General features: G+C 59.6%; 1 protein-coding gene across 1 annotated transcript; it reads right to left on the reverse strand.

Annotated features, from left to right (window-relative positions):
• Positions 1 to 1,152: 1,152 nt before the first annotated feature.
• Positions 1,153 to 19,626, reverse strand: NDUFA10 (NADH:ubiquinone oxidoreductase subunit A10). The gene is made up of 10 exons (XM_053919306.1): positions 19,484 to 19,626; positions 17,085 to 17,253; positions 16,143 to 16,358; positions 15,340 to 15,426; positions 14,276 to 14,397; positions 13,410 to 13,489; positions 11,812 to 11,866; positions 10,196 to 10,281; positions 4,567 to 4,675; positions 1,153 to 1,562 (listed from the first exon to the last, which is right to left on the reverse strand). The coding sequence occupies exons 1-10, from the start codon at positions 19,544 to 19,546 to the stop codon at positions 1,494 to 1,496; spliced, it is 1,056 nt and encodes a 351-aa protein (XP_053775281.1). The 5' UTR covers positions 19,547 to 19,626; the 3' UTR covers positions 1,153 to 1,493.
• Positions 19,627 to 20,029: the final 403 nt, after the last annotated feature.

A 20,029-nucleotide genomic window follows, 5' to 3' on the forward strand; every position in this document is an offset into this window, starting at 1 on the left:
GCGGGAGGCACCCGCCGGGTCCGCAGGGGCCCGCAGAGCTGTCTCTCCAAAGCAGGCCTGGCCTGCAGCTGCTCCCCGCACCCCACCGTTAAGAACCCCAAGGTGCGAAGTGAGGAGCCAGCTCACCTCCCAAGACACAGAACAGCCCAGACAATTAAAGACACTCCTGTTCTTCTTCCTCCTTAATGGCTTCAGGCGCGCTGACCGGCCGCACCCCCCCGCTGGCCTGGTGCCCGGCTGCTTGCTCACACTCACAGAGTCATTAACACCGTCCGTTTCTTAGGGAAACGCAAAACCCTGGTCTCTGAGATCTGCACTCCAACTCAGAACTGCTGGGAAGCTTTATTTCAGTTCTTAAAACCCACAGAGAGAGAGAGAGAGAGGAGAAAGGAGGGAGGGACAGGGTGGCAGGCTGGCTCCATGTGGTGGAACCTTCGGCAGGGGGCTCTCTTCTGTCCGACAGGGAACCACTGGCCCTGCGGCCACTGAGCTCCAGGACTGTGGCCAGGGCAGCTGAGGACCTGGATTCTGAGCTGCACTAACTGTAACTCACCGACCCCCTGGCCACACGGGGCCGGGAGCTACTGCACGGGAGAAAACCCAGCCAACCACAGACCCATGCCACTCTGGAGTGAAGACTCACATTAGTGGAGTTCACGACACACCATGCAGCTCCGGGGCCGAGTGTCCGGGGTCCGGTTAGTGGGGGGTGAGGAACGGGGTCTCTCTCCACACTCTGGCTGATGAGCCAATTTGCAGGCAGCAACGGCTGTGATCTTGCTTCCGTGTTTTATCCCGTTGACTTGTAAGCCCCACTTCCCCTTCGGAGAACGGAGCTACAGGTATGGTGATGAGGCTCGTCACACGAGACTTCCACAGGTGCTTCCCAATCAAACACGCAGTCCTACAAGCCTACGGTAGTTCCTGCCGTCTCTCGGCATTCCCTTGACTCTTCCCTAATCGATGCTAAAACAAACAGAACAAATGCTTTAATCTTAGCACACGCACCTGAGTTACGCCGAACCACATCACAGCCAACAGTGAGCGGGCTGGTCAACAAACACGGCCACGCACGAGCCGAGTGCGAGCCCAGGTCTAACAGACGCGCGTGTGGGACAGGCCGTGCGCGAGCCGAAGACTAACATGCGGGTATGGAGACAGGTGTCACAGCCGTTTTATTTGTCAAAGTCGGAAGCAGCAGTGTGCAAACCCGCAGAACAGGACACGGGGTGAGGATGTGAGAGCCTTCCAGCTGCGTCTGGTCGCCCGGCAGACCCTCGCCCGGTGACGATCACCAATCAGTCCACATAAAGCTAGACGGTTCCCAGCCCTCAGAAGCGGAAGAAGCTCCCTTCCACCCGACGACACTGCAGGGTCTTTCACGGAGCGATTTTTGATCGTTTCCCCCTCCCCAATTTCAAAGCGAGAGGAGTCCCAGGAGTCCACAGCCTGGAGCTTCCTCGTCACTGCGCTGCAGCTCAGCAGAGGGGCTGTCACTTCAGCCAGATCCACTTGTCACCCACATCCGCATTGTAGCCGGGGCGGTACCGCCGGCCCGGCAGCTGTGGAGGAAGCAGCCACAGTCACCATCGGTTCACAGGCATGTCCGGTCCCCCGGCTCACCCCACAGTGGCCCTCTAATCCGCCCCCACACTCTCCACGCCAGAGAGGCCTCTGCATGGCCTTGCTGTGGGCGGTGGGCTAGCAAGGCCCAGGTGGAGGGCCTGCAAACACAACCACCCAGGGCTCCTGGGACGTCAGGAGGGTGAAGAGCTACAGAGAGGACACGGGGTGGGGGGGGGGGGGGGGAGGGGAACTGGAGGAGCCTGCAGGGCAACCGGCCCAAGGACACCCGACTCCATACTCTGTCCCCAGGCTGTCTGACAACTCTGTCTGGGAGCTGGTGACAGTGGCCCAGGGAGCTTGTGCAGGGCCTACAGCTCTGAGACGGGAATGCAGGGAGAGCCTGTGCAGAGCAGGAGCCGAGGACGCAGGCTGGAGGGCTCGAGGCCACCTCACCCCAGGGGAGGGCCTCTTTGGTGTGCAGGCCCAGGCGAGGCCACATGTATAGAGTACGGGGCCTCCATGCCCTGGCTGCAGCGGACATGCTCCAGCCACCAGCAGCTCCGCACAGCCTCAGTCCGTGTCCCTACGTGCTCAGGTCAGTGTCGCCCACCTGACGCTGGGGGCTGGGTCAAGCAGCTGTGCCCGCTGCGGGGCCACACAGGCCATGGTTTGCTGTGCTTTCATCTCTGCAGATGAACTTTTAAGCCACAGAGAAAAACCAGCCGCAGATCAAACCTGCCAGGTGCGGCCAGCCTCCAGTAACTGCCCCACAGCATCTGCTCTGGACTTCCTGGGCCTCTGGCGCCACAGAGGGGGACCAGACCCTCAGGTCCCTTCTCCAAGGCAACAGAGATTGAGGGCAGGCAGGTCATACCCCCCCAATCCTGATGGCAGAGTGCTGCTCCTCCACCTCACTTCCCACCCGTGCCTGCGAACCTCCGCAGCCCCGTGCTCGTCCACCACCTGGGCAAACGCGCCGCAGCACCAAGAAGAGCATCTGGCACCTTCCCACACCGCGAACAGCACCCGGGGACAGTGCCAACCACCGGGCCTTCCCCCCGAGTGCTACACTTCCCCGGGTCTGGTCACTTGCCACCGCTCGTGGGAGAGGCTTGGCCCCTCCCTCTGCCTCCTACCTCCCTCGGCTCCTGGAACCTGGCCGCCCTGTCCATGCTAGAGAGCCTCCCCACCCCGGCGGGGACTGTGCATAGACGAAACTTGCCCCCGAGGGCCTGGCATAGAGCTGCCCAGCAACTCTGCAACACACACCTTCGGGCTTCATGTGAGACGGAAACAGGCCCCCATCTTACTCCAGGTTTTGGTTTTCTGGTTCTTCCAGATGAACTTCACTCTAACCTTAAATTGCTTCTTCGTGAATAATGCCATACCATATTTCTTTAATTCTGAGTAACTGAAAACCCCTCCTTACTACCTATACAATTCCATTAAATCATTCTGTGAAAATGCACGAACTGTTACTTACGAAGTAGTATAGAAGGCAAAAAAAAAAAAAAAAAAAAACCACCCTAAAAAGGCAGAGGAGTGGGGGGCACCTGCTGTTAAATGGCAGGGCGCAGGCCGCTCGCACCCTCGCCTGTGTGGGGCAGGGAGGGCAGAGAAGACCTGTTCACAGCCCCTCGCACCCCCAGCCCGAGGGTCGTTTCCCTACTTGGTCCGCTGTCCGTTACAATCAGACTACTGCGGGAGAAAGCCCAGCCAGCCACAGACCCTCCAGGCTCTCTTCTGGGACACAAGCTGCCGCCTGGGGCTCTGGCCAGGGTGCAGACGGGGCATGTGCTGCCCCAGGGCCCACGAGGAGGTGCTGGTCCCCGGGAGGGGCTGGCACAAGGGAGCTTCAGGGAGCACTTTGCTCTTGGGCGCTTTGCTCTCAGGAAGGAGCCACTGCCCTTCGTCCCCACGGCTCTGGCCCTGGGAGTGGGGGCTGCCCCTGGCTCTGCTGTGTTCTCTAGACACAGCATCCGGCCTCCAGGGGCTGCTGGGACAGGCAGGCAGGACGTGAGCAGAGCAGGGCACGGCCACACACGCACAGCCAGAGTCAGAACCTCTGCCCTCAGGCTTCCGGGGCTGCTCCTGGCTGCTGGCCCGGTGCACGCCCACACCTCCCCAAGTCCAGCTTGCCTGTGAGGCCTGCCTGTGCGGCCGACCCACCCCACTCTCTGGGGAGGAACGACCCTGAGCGCCCCCAGACCGATGTGCTCAGGATGAATTCCTCGCAGTGGAACTGCTTGCTTAAGGAAAAAAAGAGCCAGTACAGAGATAGATGCTGACCTAGCAATCACAAAGCATTTTCATTTAACGTGCAAGAGGCTCGGCCCCGATGATTACGCTGCCACTTGCCCTTTGTGGGGTGCAGGGCTTCCCTCTGGGATTCAGGCCAGGCTCCAAGCCCAGTGCAGGGCGGATCCAGCCACTGACTGCTTCATGAATGGGACCTGGGGCCCCTGGTCAGGCCCGGTGTCTGCTCACAACTGTGCCTGCTGTCACCCCAGGGGCAGAACGGAGGTCACAACATAGGCCACTGGGCCTTAACGGGCCATGAGCACAGCGCCCACAGGACACTCGAGCTGCTACCACTCAGTTTGTGTTCACGTCAGCACACACTCCCCGGGTGCCGCATGCGCAGGCCCCTGCCCTCCGCACTGCACCCTCCTGAAGTTACGGGTGGGGGCCCACGAAGAGCCGGCGGCACCCCAAGTCAAGCTGACTGTGGGGAAATGTCGATGACACCTCAGGAGCAGGGACGCTTGTCCACTGGGAGGATAAGTGGTGAGGACTGCCACCACTCGCCCCGCCGAGGACGCCTGCTGTGTGTGGCTGGCCCTCGTAGGAGCCGTGTCAGCCTCACAGACCAGGGGAAGGGGACACAGGAGAACCATTTCAACAAATAAAACAAGTCAGACACAATGAGCAAACCTCTTTTCAGAGGGGCACGGCCACCCCAGGGTGCAGACCTGCCCCCCCCGCACTCAGGGCTCTCACCTCCCTGAACTTGTGGAAGAGTCGGTCGCTCTGGAACGCGCCCACGGTGATTTCCGGGAGATAGATGGGGATGGTGGTGAAGTTCATCACCCGCAGCTTGTCCTGAACCCTGGGAAAGAGCACAGGCAGGGCTCACACGGAGGCCCCAGGCTGGGTGTGAGCACAGCCACGCTAAAACACGCACGCATCCACTCAAGTGCCACCCGCTCCCCAGCAGCCCTCGCACAGCTCAACGCTGCGCCCCAGACCACCGGGCCTGAGCGGCCCCCCTTCTGCAGAGCCTGCCCTCCCGGCCACAGCCTCTCAAGACCTTCAGCGGCCGGACTTTGGAAACAGATGTGGTTTAGAAACATAAAACAGAAGCCATAGCTGCTTTAAACATAAAAATAGCAGGATAAAGAGTAAAAACAAACACCGTACATTACAATGCCACGCACAGTGCCGTTAAAAACTTGCAAAGTGACTGAGCCCGGAGGAAACGAGCCTGGAGTCAGGCGGTCCCTCTAGGTCCACGGCACAGTGTGGAGCCTGCTGCGGAGGCCGGCCGGCTCTCGGACTCGGTGTGGGTGGGGCGGGGCGGGGCGGACGCCCACCCTGGATAGGCCACTGTGCCATCACTTGAAGAAGGAGGAGCTCTCAGCCCTTCTCGGCGCCGGGAAACACAGACCACAGATCCTGTCCTTGTCTCCCGTCCTGTTTTGCTGGATGCTAAAATATTTATACTTAGTTATAACTTGCTTAAATTTAGTCTGACTATAACTACTACATTCGAAGATGAAAAGCATTTTCGGGGCTTTTAGAAAGAAACATTAAAACAAAGTCTCCTTTCTTAAGGGCTCAAAACAAAGAAAACCACTAGTTTAAGTGGCCACTTTCCCGCTACAAGCAATAATGGCAGTTGGCTCTGCAGCGGCCCCAAGGGAAGCTCTGCCAGCCTGCTGGCTCTCCGCCACTCTGCGAGCCGAGTCCAGACTGAGCAGGCCACACCACACCTGCCCCCTGCATCCAGGGGCAGTGCCGTCGGTCCCAGGCCCCCGCTCCCACAGGGCACAGAACCTGTGGCAGTGGAAGGAGAGTGTGGGCAGCAGGGGAAGCACGCCCAGGTGCCACCAGCGAAGCCACATCACCCATGCAATGGCTGACAAGCCGCAACCAGACATCGCTCCCGCAGTGCTGCCAGGGCCACAGCTCACCCCGAGGGCCCAGGCAAGGGCAGCCACTGACCGCACGACCGGCCGCAGCGCGCACTGGGATGGGGCTTCTGCTCTGGCAGGAGGGTGGTTATGGGTATCGGTGATGTGTCAACACCCATATTTTTATTTTTAATATAAATAGTGCTGTTCTACTCTTATTGTACACAGACAAATTTTTAAACGTTAACAAATAACAAGGTGGGCATGACTTGGTCTTCTCTCGAGCTCAAAACCCTGAAACACTTCTGGAGAATCTGAGGGTGCTAGCTGGCTAGAAACTTGAGTGGAGCACAGAGCCACAGCGCCACCTGTGCTCAGCGTGGCAGAATTACACCCACCCGTAACCTCCTGGAAGGAGGCAGCCCAGCAAACGTGCTCCGAACTGTTCTTCGTGGATTAAAAAAATAACCTGCAGCCGCTCACAACCTGTGTGATGGCCTGGCCTGCTCGTTCTGCCTGCAGCTGTGAGGCGGGACCACGACTCCAGCCCTGGGGCCCTGCCGCCCATGCCCGCACCTCTTGCCTCTGCGGCCATGTCCAGGTTGGGGATGAGGAAGACACAGAGGCCACAGGAAGCCCTCTATGACTCAGGAAGCAAAGAGCAGCGAGAACACATTCCGTTCGCGAGCACTCAGTGCCACTTGGGAGAATTCAGAAGCGGGCCGAGGCGGCGCAGCCCCGCACGCCCTGGGCCCAAGTGCCCGCACGAGACAAGATGTACAGGAGTCCGGCTCTCAGCGCGGGGGCCTCGCCGCTTGTTTTAGGAAGAGCGAGGGGGGAAAGACAGAGAAAATGAAACAGCAGGCTCTGTCCTATGGCTCAGACAGCTCCCCGATCACAGAACGCGCCCCGGGCACTGGAACCCCGTTAGACATGCTCCAGGAGTCGGGGGGCGGGGGTCAGGCCCGGCAGCCGCCAGTGGTGCCAGTCAGCTGTGGGTCACGGCTGCGAACACCGTGTTTGTTCAAGGTGGAAGGCAGCCGGCGCCTGGCACAAGCACATACGCAATTACACACCAACACACAGCTGAGATGGCACAAACACTCCGAACCCGTGATTTGGTCACAAGCTCTGGACAAAATGAGGGCAGCCTGTAGGTGGCGTGTTTACTGTAATCACCGTAGAGAGCTGGTCATAATGTTCACTTGAGCCCCCAAACTAGAAATGGGACTGGAACGAGCATGAACACAATCGCCACAGCGGATGGTCGTGAAACACCCTTGGGGACAGAGGAGGAGGAGAGGGTGGGAGCACTTCTGGTACGTGCGTAACCACGACCGCTTGCATGTTGTAACTGTGCGCTTTGTGGGAGTTACAGGGTCTTTCTACTCTGAGAGGCACAGGACCACACGGCTACCACAGCTGTGGTCTCAACAGAGCGCTCTGGGCGCGCAGTCAGGTCTGGAGAGTGGAAGCATGTCACCCACGGCAGGGGGCAGGAGTGGCCTGCGTGGCCCTGCCTCCGCAGGGCGTCAGGAGACTCGCCCTTCTCGGGGGGCATGTCATGCCTTCTGCCCAGCAGGAGCTGACTGACACAAGAGTCACAGGTAAAGCCACGTGAGGCCACAGCCTGGAAAAGTTAAGAGGAGGTTTCCAGGAAAAGCGAAGGTGCCTACAGCCAGGCTCAGAAGAGCACTCGGATTCTCGGGTCGTGACTGGGCAGGTGGCAGAGGGAACGAGCCAGGAGACTTGCAGGGCACCTGATGGAAGGGGCCGACCAGAGGACTAGGGCCCTGCGTGAATTCTAGAAAGTGGAACCTGGACTTGTGACTGAACAGGGCTCTGCCTCATTCTACAGGGCTGCAGAATGAGGGGCTCGAACCCCACAGCAGTGGGAGCAGAGAGAGAAAATAAAAGGGAAAGGAGTCCCCGGAGACAAACACACCAGCCTCCGTGTGGGACTAGGGGGAGGCGAGGGGCCAGCAGGGAAAGGCAGGGTAGGGCAGGTGACAGCTGCACGAGGAGGCGACCATCCCACTGGGATTTCGGTCTGAGCTGCTGAGAGGAGGGAGGGCAAGGTGGTGGCTGGTGCGCGGCCACAGGCAGGCGCCACGAGCCACAGGCACACCTTCCGGGCCGCTGTGGTGTGGCTGTGGCCTGTCGGCTCTCTCTGGGCCATGTCCCCCCCAGGCAGCAGTGCCAGGGAGCCCAGAGCATCCTGAAACACCCGCCGGCCCCGTGCTGCCCTGTTGCCATGACTGAGGCGGAGGCCTCGAGGCTTCAGGCCTGGAGGTGGAACGCTATCCAGCAGTTAAAGGAAGGATGTGGAGTTTTAAAGCCAGGTTCAGGATGATACTGTACATAGTATCATTCAGGTCCATCTACAAAGACACATATAAATAACACAAGCATCCAGACCAAAAAAAACTTAACCAGAGTTTTAGAAAAGTAAGAGGACTCCAGTTTCAGCTGCAAGCAAAGCGCCTGGAAGCCGGGACCCTCGCCCTACGTGTGCCCACAAGAAGCCCACTTGAACACCGAGACCCCGGTCAGCGTGAGGGGTGGAGAAAGACAGACCACAGCCACGCCGGCCAGAGCCGCAGCAGGCGCACCCGTTCCAGACACAGCAGATGCCAGGGCCGGAGGAACTGTCCAGGATCAGAGCACTGCGCAGCGGTCAGCGAGTCCATTCCCCAAGAGGACAGAACCACCCGAACGTTGGCACAGCATCAGGGTGCACGGGGCAGAAATGGGCAGAGCTCAGAAAGAAGCAAACCCACCGCTGTCTGGGCCGAAGCGCGGACACTCCTTCGGTGTCGGAAGTCCAGCGGACAGGACTGCGGGGAGGAGCTGGGGGCCGACCACCACCCCTCCGCCGGCCCGGCCCCCCCAGGCAACAGTGGCAGGGCCCACCTCTACCCTCGCTCCACTGGGACACCAGTCAGGATGGAGGGGATGCCTGACCTCATCAGACGTCCCACCCTCACGACAGAGCAGAGATCACACAGAGCGGGTCCTCCGATCGCAGCGGAAGGACATGGGAGGAGGGGCGGGGGGACGCACAGCACTGGACACACACGTCAGAGAACGGCTGACAGCCGCTCAGCTACGGAGCGGGGTGAGAGGAGCAGCTGATGCCAAGGATGCAGATTAAAAAGGGTAGAAACTGGAGGAACCTGTGACCTGAAAACAAAAGCAGTCGAGAATATCAACAACACAAAAAGCTGATTCTTCAAAAAGGTGAATAAACATGAAGAGAGCAAAGGATAAGTAAGTAGCCAATAAAAATACTGTCTGAGGTTCAGTGATTACAAACGCAACAGAAAGCAAGTAGTTTTTTTTAGCACAAAATCAGGAGCTCGCAGACGGCGGCGCTCCCTGTGGAACCGACCGCTGCGCGGGGGTGGGGGGACCGGATGCGCACAGTGTGCTTGTCGCTGCAACATGGACGTGAGGAAGTGGGAACAGCTGGGAAGATGGGTGTCGAAGAAGGTGTGTGAGCTACACCTGCGTCGAGGGGGTGGCCGACTTTCTCAGCAAAGGGCCAGACAGATGTGTTTCACTTGGGCCTTTTCCTTACAGCCCTTCACTACGGCGGGAGCCCCTTCTGCGCAGCTGAAGCCTGGGCCACGGCTGGCCGCCCCTGATGGGAACCTCAGTCCATGGGCTCAAACGGCAGGCACGAAGAGCCGTGGAGAAACACAGACTTTACACACTGAGTGAGTGAGGGACACGCTCACAGCACTGAAAGCAGAGTACCCACACCCACGCAGACTGTCTCCCAGGGGAGCTGCATGAGCACACGCACGTGATGACAACCGCAGGGGCCATACTGAGCAGCCAGCACCAACCACGGTGGCGGCAGAGTCAGGGCAGCCGTATTGTGCGCCAGGCTCTAGCCCCCCACTTTCTCATGAGTAGCTGTGACTCTGACCTCCTCCCTCGCTCCACCACCTGCTCGGGGTCCCTCACCCTCCTCACCAGGTTGCCTCCTTCTGCAGTCCCCTCTGCTCCCGCCACCCTGGCCGGGCTGCTGGGCACACCCTCCCACCCAGCACCCCTGCCCCGTGCTCACCCCCGGACACCACAGGGCCCAGTCCCCGCATCCCTCAGGCCTCTTCAGACAACACGCCTCCCGCACACCTTCCCCAACAGCGGCCCCCGCCGTGTGCTGCCCTGTTACTCAGGGAGGCCTTCTTCCCGGCCCTGGGCACCAACACAGTTCTGCGACAGGGGTGCTCTCGCTCCCCACAAAGCCCATCTCTGATGGGATCCCCTATGCCTGACACAGCACCTGGCAGGTGGGGCAGGTGAAGTACTGCGGAATCGATACTGCAGTCAGCCAGCCCCTACCAGACCAGGGAAGGCAGGAACCCATTTGGAAGCCAAAGGGAGCCCGCCCCAGTACAGGCGGGCACTGCGAACACCTGGCCTTCCCACATCTGTCAGGTGTACAGCAATCCCCTGCCCCGCAGCCCCAGCGTGCCCGCACTCACAGCATGCGCAGGTGGTGGAAGGCGCAGTCGTCCTGCTTGAGCCACGGCCCCTTGTCGTACTTGAGGTACTGGATGTCCTCCACCACCTGGACGGAGAGGATTCCAGCGTCAATGTGAAGCCTCCTCAGAAATTAAACGACATACTGCAGGGCTCCCCACACTGCAAACGTCTGGTGGCAAGAATGCCACCGTGGAGGTCGGAAAGAGAGGCGGCTGGCCAGACGGCCTTCAGTGCAGCGGGGGACCGAGGGGTGGCCCTCGAGGTGGGTGCCTTGTCCAGCAGATGTCCGGTAGCCGGGCATCACCCAACAGTCTGGGATGAAGGAGCAGGTAAGAAAAGAGTCTGGCCAGGGAGGAAACCAGCATCTGTGACAGACTAGTCACTTCCTCCTCAGTGACTTCACTCCAGAAGCAACAAAAGAAGAAGAAGTCAACACGCTTCCCAGAGAGGCCGCAGGACCCAAGCTCTCAGCCCCGAAGCTGCGGAAGGGCAGCCCGGCCACCAAAAGGCCGCCTTCAGGGCCCACGCTCTCCCCAGACACGCCCAACTCAGAGAACTCCCGAGTTCCAAGTACTTGAAAATATTCAACTATGAACTCAACTAATGACAGTCTTAGAGCTAAAGTGCATCACTTTCCCTCCCAAACACATGCCACCTAATTACCCCGTCAAAGACTTAGCAACAACCGGCAGACTTCAAATCGGCATCACGAACACAGAGGGCTGGAAGAAGAGGGATGCGGCGTCACAGCGGGAGAGCTGAAGGAACTGGACCAAGACGACTCTGGGCGGCCACGCTGGCCTCTCCCCGCCCCAAGCCCCGTGGCAGCTCTGCGGCGCCTCGGCCACGGCACCACCTACTCCCACCCCCAGACCACAAAACCTGGCTTTCCTTCTAAAATTCTTGTACCTTTTGTTTTTTTAGTAATTTGTGCTTAGTATGTTACAGAAGATATGGAATGTTTTGTTTTGCCTTTACCAAACGGTCAACTGCCTCAAGAAATAACCTGTTTTCCTCTACTTTTCATTATCCTGTAAAATACTGACTTTACCAAACCCAGTGCCTCACACGCAAGCACGGGTGAGCGCACACACACCCAGGAGACCACACGCACCCCTACTGCTGGACCCCGTTCTGCCCCACTATCTCACTAACCCACTGTTGCCACCCAGGCACTCCCGCTGCCACGGCTATGGGATACGTTTCTGTTTGGGGCGGGGGGCAATTGTTCCTGTAGTGCTCCTTTAAAAAATGGGCTTTTGGGCTGTTACTAACTACAGTGAGACTGACCTGAGTTTTTACGAAACGCACCTACCAGCCTGAGGAACGCTGCTGCCTTGGCGCCCTGACCCTTCCTCGGTGACTGACCCCCGTCCCAGGAAAGCACTGGAGCAGACGGCCCGGCCCGCTGCGTCCCCACCATCCTGGGGCTGCAAGGTGGCAGACACTGAGTCACGTAAAAGAGCACCGCAGCCTCACAGGCCAGGGCGTGGCACGTGGGGACGCCAGCACAGACGTCCCCGGACCAGCGGGAAGGTAACCGACAGTCTGACTTGCGAGAACCTTACACACGACTCGAACTTAATGACCACAAACTTTTCATCCATTTCCTTACCTTTTCTGTGTCTTGGGCTTCCCTCGCATTATACTGTAAAACTTCACATTTCTCACTGTAAGAAAAGAGGAAGGTCCACATAAGCTTTCCGAGCTTACGTCACTGTACAAGTGACACTCGAACATGGGGTCACCTGCTACCAATCCTGACATGTCACACTCCACTCTGGTCGGGGGCAAGGTGTGAGCAGGAATGTGGCCATGATTGGACCCAGCAGGTCTGGCTTCCCCACCACCCGCAGCCCACGGGCACGAGAGACCAGAGCACCTGCGTCTGCAGGGGCAGGGCTCCCCGGCCACCTGCATGCCACGCAGATGTCTCCAACTGCTGCATTTGTCACAGGAAGCATGAAGGTGCCTCAGCGATGTGCTGAGAACTCAAGTTTCGTGGCTGCTGGAACTTGAGTTTCAGAAGTGAACGGAACCCAGCTGTTTCAATCAAATTGCCACGGGACAGCAACTCCTTCCCCTAGTCCTCGGAGAAGGAGCACTGAGAAATCACAGTGGGGTCCCCCAAAGAAGGGAACAGCAGAGTGCCACTCCCACACCTGTGCCCATTTCCTCTCCACATTTAGAGACCTGGTCACCCTGCCAGGCTGGTACGCCTGGGCCTTAGCAGAAGGAGGCTGCCAAGCTATCACCTCTGAACCAACCAGATGGAGACCTGAGGCCACTACCTGGCCAGAGGCTAGTGAGGCCATCCAGAGCAGGGCCCACCTGAGTGCCAGCCCCTGCAGAACCGCTGGACCCCCCCTCCCAACAGGAGGCAGCAGAGTGTCCCTGGGACACACTGACATCATCTCATTCGGGTGTCTCTGTACCAGAGCGCCCGCCTATGACAGGACGTGAGCCTACAAAGGAAACACCTTGGGAAGTCACAAGCTGGACTTGAGCTGAACTTCACACGTGACCCGCTACCACGGGGCAAACGTCACTGCCTCTGTGAGCCACAGGCCTCGGGCAGTGACTGTGCCCAGGGCCACTCCGCCTCCTGCCAGGAGAATGTGCCGTCAGGACTACACGGGGCATCCACGCGTGTGTGACACGGGGCTCACATGGCCACTCGTGCTCCCTCCTGAGGTCGTTCGCACCCCGCCCGCACCTCCTGCCCAGGCCCCGTCTGCTCTCGGTTGAAGCCCACACTGCCCAGCGGCTTGCGCTCTCGGGGTTCTCGGGAGCCACTTGAATGGCAGGTCACTGGGATATGGCCCCGTTTCAAGGAGCAGGGAGGGGAGATGGGAAAGACTCCACTTCAGGGTCCCCAGGGCCTGTGCCCTCGCGCCGTGGGTCTGTGTGGCCCCGAGAGACCCTGCTAGGTCAGCATGCATGTCTGTTAGCCACAGGAAGTAAACACACGTGGGTCCTGTAGTGCTGACACCAGGGTGAAACGTGGCTTCAGTTTGCTTCTAGCATCAAAAGGTGACGATGAGACAAAAAAAGCACTAACAAAAATAAGCAAACTAACCAACAGAAAGCCCACCACCCAGCACCACAGTGTCTGCTGTGACTCCCGCTTACACCCAGCGACCAGTCGGGCGGCTCCCCAGGCAGGGGGCGTCGTTCCTACGCAGCAGGGCCATCCCGTCCCCCAGGGCTCACCTCATCTCAGGAAGGAAGGCCTTCTTGTAGGCGTCCTCGATGTCCTGCAGGTAGGCAGAGGTGATCTTCATCTCGTGCGGCTGAACAAAGCAGAAAAAAGGAATGAGCCACTCAGCCTGCCTCTTACCTGCGCGTGTGCAAGGTGTGAAAACAACCACGGACAGCGTGTCCTTAGGACGACTCGGAACAACACGTGCTGGCTGCTGTTGGGATCTGGGGGGACCGGAAGGGACTTCGGGACCACTCAGGATTTCTCCCAGCTTCACCCCAGTGTCAGAAGACAGGTCCTCCTTCCCCTGGAAAACGTGCACTGGAGGTACACTGTCTCCCAACAGGAAGCAGTCACAGGGCCAGGGGTCCTCATTAGTGACTCCGAGTCCCTGTCACGCCTGCAGAGCAGCACCACCTGACCTGGTCTCAGCCAAGGCCACAGCAGTAACCAGAAGTGTGTGGATGTAGCTGTTCCAGGGTTGGGGAGCAGGGAGGAGAGCAGGGAGGTGAAGAAGCACTCAGAGTCAGACAAAGGGGAGGGGGCATCAGAGGTCAGTTTCAATTCTTGGGAAAATAAGAAGCACGAAACCCTCATTAGAGATTGGCCTCAAACGGTCACGGCCAAGGGCAGTCCTGTCAGCAGACGGGCCTGTCCTACAGTAGGACAGGCCAGGGGACACAGGCACAGGGGATGGAGGGCCCCAGGGGAGAACAGGACTGGCGCAGGTGCCCCTCCCTGTAGGCACCACCCTCATCTCCGGCCTCCCGCTGTGGATGTGGCTGCGAAGTGCCAGCCCAAGTGCAGGACAAGGCGGTCCCAGGAAGGGACAAGGCGGTCCCAGGAAGGGACGGGCCCCGGGGCCAGGCTGACTCACATCTCCTTTCCTCTGGATGCGACTCTGGATCTCCGGGACGGGCACGTCGATGTAGATCACCACATGGGGAGGCAGGAACTGGCAGATGGTCACCTGCTTCACCTCATTGTAGTGGTCCACACCTGGCCCACGCGAGAGAGGCCTGCCCATCACCTACCAGCCCACACCCAGGTCCCCACCGTGTGCCCCTCCCTCTTCCGCACACAGGGACAAGGGCACACGCAACTCTCAGAACCAGGCACCTGTCACTCTGCGACCCGCGCCTGGTGCAGGGGTCGGCACCGCTACACACGTGCCCTGTGGTGGTTTGGCGGGTGCCCCGGGCACACATACCACGCACAATGCCTGCCGCCCATCCCTGTGGCCACAGACCAGAGTGCCAGGCCCGGAGGGATCACGCCGCTTTCTCTGGGCAGGAGAAAGGGGAGCAATGGGCTTTCAACCTGCCTTTCAGGGCCTTAGGATTTATAAATGTGTCTTGGACACACTTAAGGGTCCCCTGTACTTCCCAGACAAGGGGGGGGGGGGCCACAAGCGTCCCTGGAACAGGAGTGCATCGCTGGCCTCCTGTCCAGTATTTATTTCCTCGTCATAACGACAAGTCCCCAGGGATGGAGGACGTTTTACATGCCTCATCTTTCAGATAACTCAACTGCAGTTACGTCAAGCTGCCTCTCCCCACTTAAGTGAGTTTGAGTAACTCCTCCAGTTACACAGAATGGCCGCTTCTGTCCCAATCGCAGAGAACACACTATGCAGACGGCCCCCCAGGAAGGCCCGCGATGCTTGGGACACGCCCGCTGCTGCGGACAAGGCCGCACCCAGCATGCTGGGCACAGAGACCCCCCGAGAGCACACTCCGTGGTGCTGGGATGAGACCGCCGCCCTCACCCACACAGGAGCATGGGCGCGAAAGCAGGGTCTGCAGAGTGTCACACGCAAGAAACTTCCAGAAGCAACGAGCGTGGGGGATCGCACTCAGACCCCCGGAAAGGGAGCCGTCTTGGCCCCTGCGCACCACTTAGCAGAAGCTCACAGGACGCCCGCGTGCTGCCGGGACTCACACTGCTTCCGGATGAAGCCCTGCTTATACATGGCCTCCAGGAACACGAAGTCGCTGTAGACGGAGCGCTCCAGCACGACCCCCTGTCCTGTGCAAGGGGGGCAGGACAGAAGTCAGACAAGACAACGGAAGCCCTGGGCGCACAGCCCCTCATCCGAGGAGGGGAGGAGCCCAGGCATCCGCAATCCCAGACAGCCTGGGACGGACACAGGTGCACTTCTGGTGGGACCGCTCTCCGCAGCACCGCTTCTCTGGCTTGGGCAAGAGCGTACCCTGCTCCCGCCCGTCAGCAGCTCACAGGAAAAGGCTTTCGTTCCCAGCCCCAGGTTTCCCATCCCGGTGCCCACCCCTCACAGATGAGGCTTGCCCTTGGCTTTCTCCCCACCCCGGCGTTGTCAGAGGGTGAACTCCCACCCTGGGGCACGGTGCTGGCTCCCGGTGCCCTTGGAACTGAGGGACAGTCCTCTCTCCCCATGCCCGCTGGCCGTCCTGGCAGCCACAACTCCACCCCGTCCCAGTCATCTGGAGGCTCTTTCTTCCTCTGCTGCATGGACATGCGCACCACAGGAATCCAGTGCCACCCATAAGCCTCACTGCGGCACCCAAAGCAGGATGGCATGAAGTCATTTTATTCTGAGCAACAATCACATAGGTCCTGGGGAATTATGGCCTCACAGGAAGAGAGCACTTGCCCAGCAGACTCCCTAAGGAGAAGCTCACTGGTGGCGACCTGAAGCAGCCAAGCTCCAGTACAGGGTTCAGGTGCAGACCCTGCCTGCCCGCCCCCCGACTGGGAAACCGCACCTGTGCTCAGCAAGTGCTCCAAGGCATCCGAGTATTGCAGCAGGCGGTTGGCGTACAGCCAGGACTGCAGGCGGTAACTGTTGCCGTCGTTACTTCTGGGATTGTCGTAAAACTTCTCCAAGCTGCAGTTGCCACTGAGCTCCATGTCCAGGGGCTGGCCGTCCCCCGACGTGCTGGCTACGTAGTGCACCCCCGCCTCAGGGAAGTGCTTCATGCCTGCGGGGCAGCGGGGCTGGGTGAGAGGACATGCAGCCCCACCCCAACCCCATGAGCCGCGTGCACTGCCGGGAACCAAGCCCCTGGGAACACCAGCATGGGGCTGACTGGGGAGGGCATGGGGACAGCGACCCATAGGCCTGTGTTCACGGGGTTCCAGGGAGCATGAAGACACCGACAACACGTCTAAAACACACAGAGGACAAGCGTGTCCGCTCGTGAGCCGCACTGCAGCAAGTCCCCAGCATCTGCACCCCGTCCAAGCTCCTCCTACTGCTGCGGGAGCCCCACGTGCAGGCGGGTGAGTGCTGGTGGAGAACCCCAGGGAGATACGGTGCCAAACACCCGCCCCGGAGCAGGGCACGGGCTGGCACGGGCTCTGCTGTAAGCAGCCTCCTGACGCAGCTTCAGAGAGCACGCCCATCCACGGTGACGGCAACGCCTGTGGCAGCAGCAGACACAAAGCTCAGGTGCAGCAGCTCGGGCCCATGCACCACGTCCGCTACCAAGGCAACCGGTCACAGCTCCCGTCAAATCAAGGGTGGTGAGGACTTTTAATTCTCCAAGTATAAACGGTCAGTAACAGCTTTTTGACACACATTTTAGAAACAGAAAATACCTACCTTGGCCCCCCTCTACCCAGTCAACGCTAAAGTGCACGCTAACGCAGAGAAGCACCTGTGCACCCGAGGAAGCGCTGCCCATCTGTGTGACACGGGTACGTACCTAACTTCTCTGCTATCACTTTTGCGACCGTGCTCTTCCCAGAACATATGTTGCCGTCGACCGTTATCACTTTGCTGGATTCCGTCAGCTTTTTGGTTGTTTTCTCGCCGAGCACGAATGCCAATGGGCCGTACCGCAGCGGGCGCTGCTCGTGCGTGTGGAGTCCTGCCTGAGACACAACAGCACAGTGTGGGCGTGCCAGCCGCCACAGGCGTCAGCAGCTACTAGGCCTACAAGTGTGTTACCTATCGACTGAATCCCAGGTCTCCCCGCCCACCCCCAAGGTGAGCTCCTAAGGACGGGAGGGTCACTGCTGAGTCCTCGGGGCCTGGAACAGTGCCTGGAACAGACGGCCCCCACTCCTCCAACTCCGCAGGCACTCGCAGCACCCCGCCGACCTGAGCCTCGCGTCTCCCTGGGCGAGTCACCTCCTGACCCCCCGCCGACCCCCACGTGGCCCCACCTCTCACCAACAGTGCAGACATCGGCCTCCCCTCCTGTCTCCAACATCCCCAACCTACTCCTTGCACTACAGCCACAACCGTCCCCCCAACACACACTCATCAAAAAGCAAAAGTTGAGAAAAATCCAACACAGAGCTACATGGGTCAATTAAAAAACAATAGGAAGGCACGGCTTCCTCTCAAAGTGTTAAAAATAGCAAATAGCCAATAGCCCTGCGAAACCTGTCCAACCTTACTACAAAAAGCAAACAAAAATTACTTACAAGGAGCAAACGCTTCCTCACGTATCAAACTGAGAAATACTTTGTTTTTCAAATGATGGTGTGCAGCGGGGGCGAGACAGAGCCTCTGAAACTGCTGCTGGTGGTGTGGCTCGACCCTGGGCCGGGGGCTCGGGGACCGGGAGGCCACCGTAAGGGAACAGGCGCGGGTGCGTGCAAAGACTGAGCTGCCCGGGGGCTCGATGGAATCCAGTTACCGTTAGTGTCAGAAATATGAGTAAAAGCCCTCGCGAAAAACCACAGAGTAGTCAAAAATGTAAAGTAAATCCACATGATGGAATAGCAAGTACTCACAAAAATGAGACTTTCTTAATGAAATAAAAAGAATATAAGAGAATAAATATAAAATACTAAAAACATTTTTTTCAATCCTGATTTTCTCGTTTTACTGTATTATTTACTGAAGGGTGAAAAAAACAAGTTACAAAAGTGAATGCAAAGAAAATGACGGAATTAAAACATAGGCAAAAGATCTGAACAGATGTCACAAGAAAAAGCAGCAGCCCGTGCGCGTGCGCTCGCCATCACCCGTGACTAGAGAATGCGAGTGAAAACCGAAGACTTTGCTCCTCACCCACTGGAAAGGCTACAAGCCCAGGAACGGCCAACACCCCCTGCGGCGAGAACGTGGTGCGACCGCACCGCACGAGGGGACAGGGGACAGTCGCCCTGGAAGGTGGCTCCGCGGTTTCTTACAAAACCAAACGCGGTCTCACCGCACGACCCAGCACTTCCCACAGAGAAGCCTGCACACAAGTGACCGGCAGCTTCACTCGCCGTCACCGCGGACTGAAAGCAAGCGTGTCCTCCGGTGGCTGGGCAGGCGAGCTGCGACACTGGCGTGCGGCGGCCTGTTACAGAGCCACGAAAAGACAGGAGTGGATTTAAATACAGGTCTCTACGTATAGGAGACCATATGAAAAAGCAACGTATTGTAGGGTTCCAACTATATGACGTTCTGGCAGAGGCAAAGCTAGAGATGTAGAGATCAGGGGACGCCGGGATTATGCGAGAAGACGAGGGGCTGAAGGGCTGAAGCGTGGGGACCGCCTCGGGAAGAGAGGCTTCTGTGCCGGACACGGAGTGGTGGACCCGGGTCAAAGCCACACTACAGCACAAGCTGTGAACCTCAGTGTTAAAAACCCCTCTTAGGAAGAGCCATCCCAGAATGGACTGCAGAACCTGACAAAACCACGTCACCGCAGGGCGCGGGGGAGAGGCGCTGAGCCCGGGGACCAGAGGTCCGCCACACTGAAGGGCGCCGGAACTGCCGTCTCGCAGATAAAGACGTTTCCCGCGGGGCCGGCGGTCAGCAGTTCCGACGCCGCGGCGTGCGCACCCGAGACGTAAGCATTAAGCAAACAGACGGCAAGTGGTGGGAGCCAGGTTGTGCGTGGCCCGCACCGGCCTGGCGAGCGGGGCCTCCCACCCCGGGCAGCCCGGCGGCCGGTTCTCCCCGGCCCTGGGCTCTACGTGGAGCCGAGATTAAGAGGCCGAGAGAAGCTCGCGGCCCCCTGAGGTCTGCTCGGGAATCGGGACCCGGGGCAGGGGCGACTCCCCCGGACGGGGACCCAGGGAGCCGCCGCCCCGAGTTCCGGGGACTAGGGAAGGGGACGCACTGCGAGGACAGGCCGGACCCCGCCCGCCGCCTCACCAAGCGCTGGGCCCCCGCCGCCAGGCCCCGCGAGGGCGCCAGTCTCAGCAGCCTCAAGGCCATAGCTCCGCCGTCGCCACCGGCTCAAGGACCTGAGGGGACGCGGTCGCACCGGGGTCCTCTCTCGCGGCCGGCGCGCCTGCGTTACGTCACTGCCAGGGTGCCCGCGCGGCGCCTGTCAGAGACGTCGCGCCGAGTGGCGGCGCAGGCGCGGAGAGTGGGGCCGGGGCTATCGGCGGCAGTGCCCTCGCGGGTCTTACTGCACCTCGGGCCCCGTCCCCCTCCGCCGCCCCCCGCCCCGGTCTCCCAGAGCCAAAGTGTCCGTAGCGCGAAGACCGTCGCAGCTGGAACGGCGGGCCGGGCCGGGGCCCGGGGTGAAAGGAGGGCCGAGCTGGGTGCTCGGCCGCCGGGGAGGAGGGGCGATGGACCGACCCGAGTCCCTGTCCGTGAAGGTGTCCCTGAAGTCAGAAGCCCTGCTTGTCCAAAACAGGGGTGGGTGCCCCCTGACCTTCGATGGGGTTACAACCCGGTCATGTCAGAAATGCA

This window comes from Desmodus rotundus, chromosome 2 (assembly GCF_022682495.2).
Source record: "Desmodus rotundus isolate HL8 chromosome 2, HLdesRot8A.1, whole genome shotgun sequence".
Classification (NCBI taxonomy): Eukaryota; Metazoa; Chordata; class Mammalia; order Chiroptera; family Phyllostomidae; genus Desmodus; species Desmodus rotundus.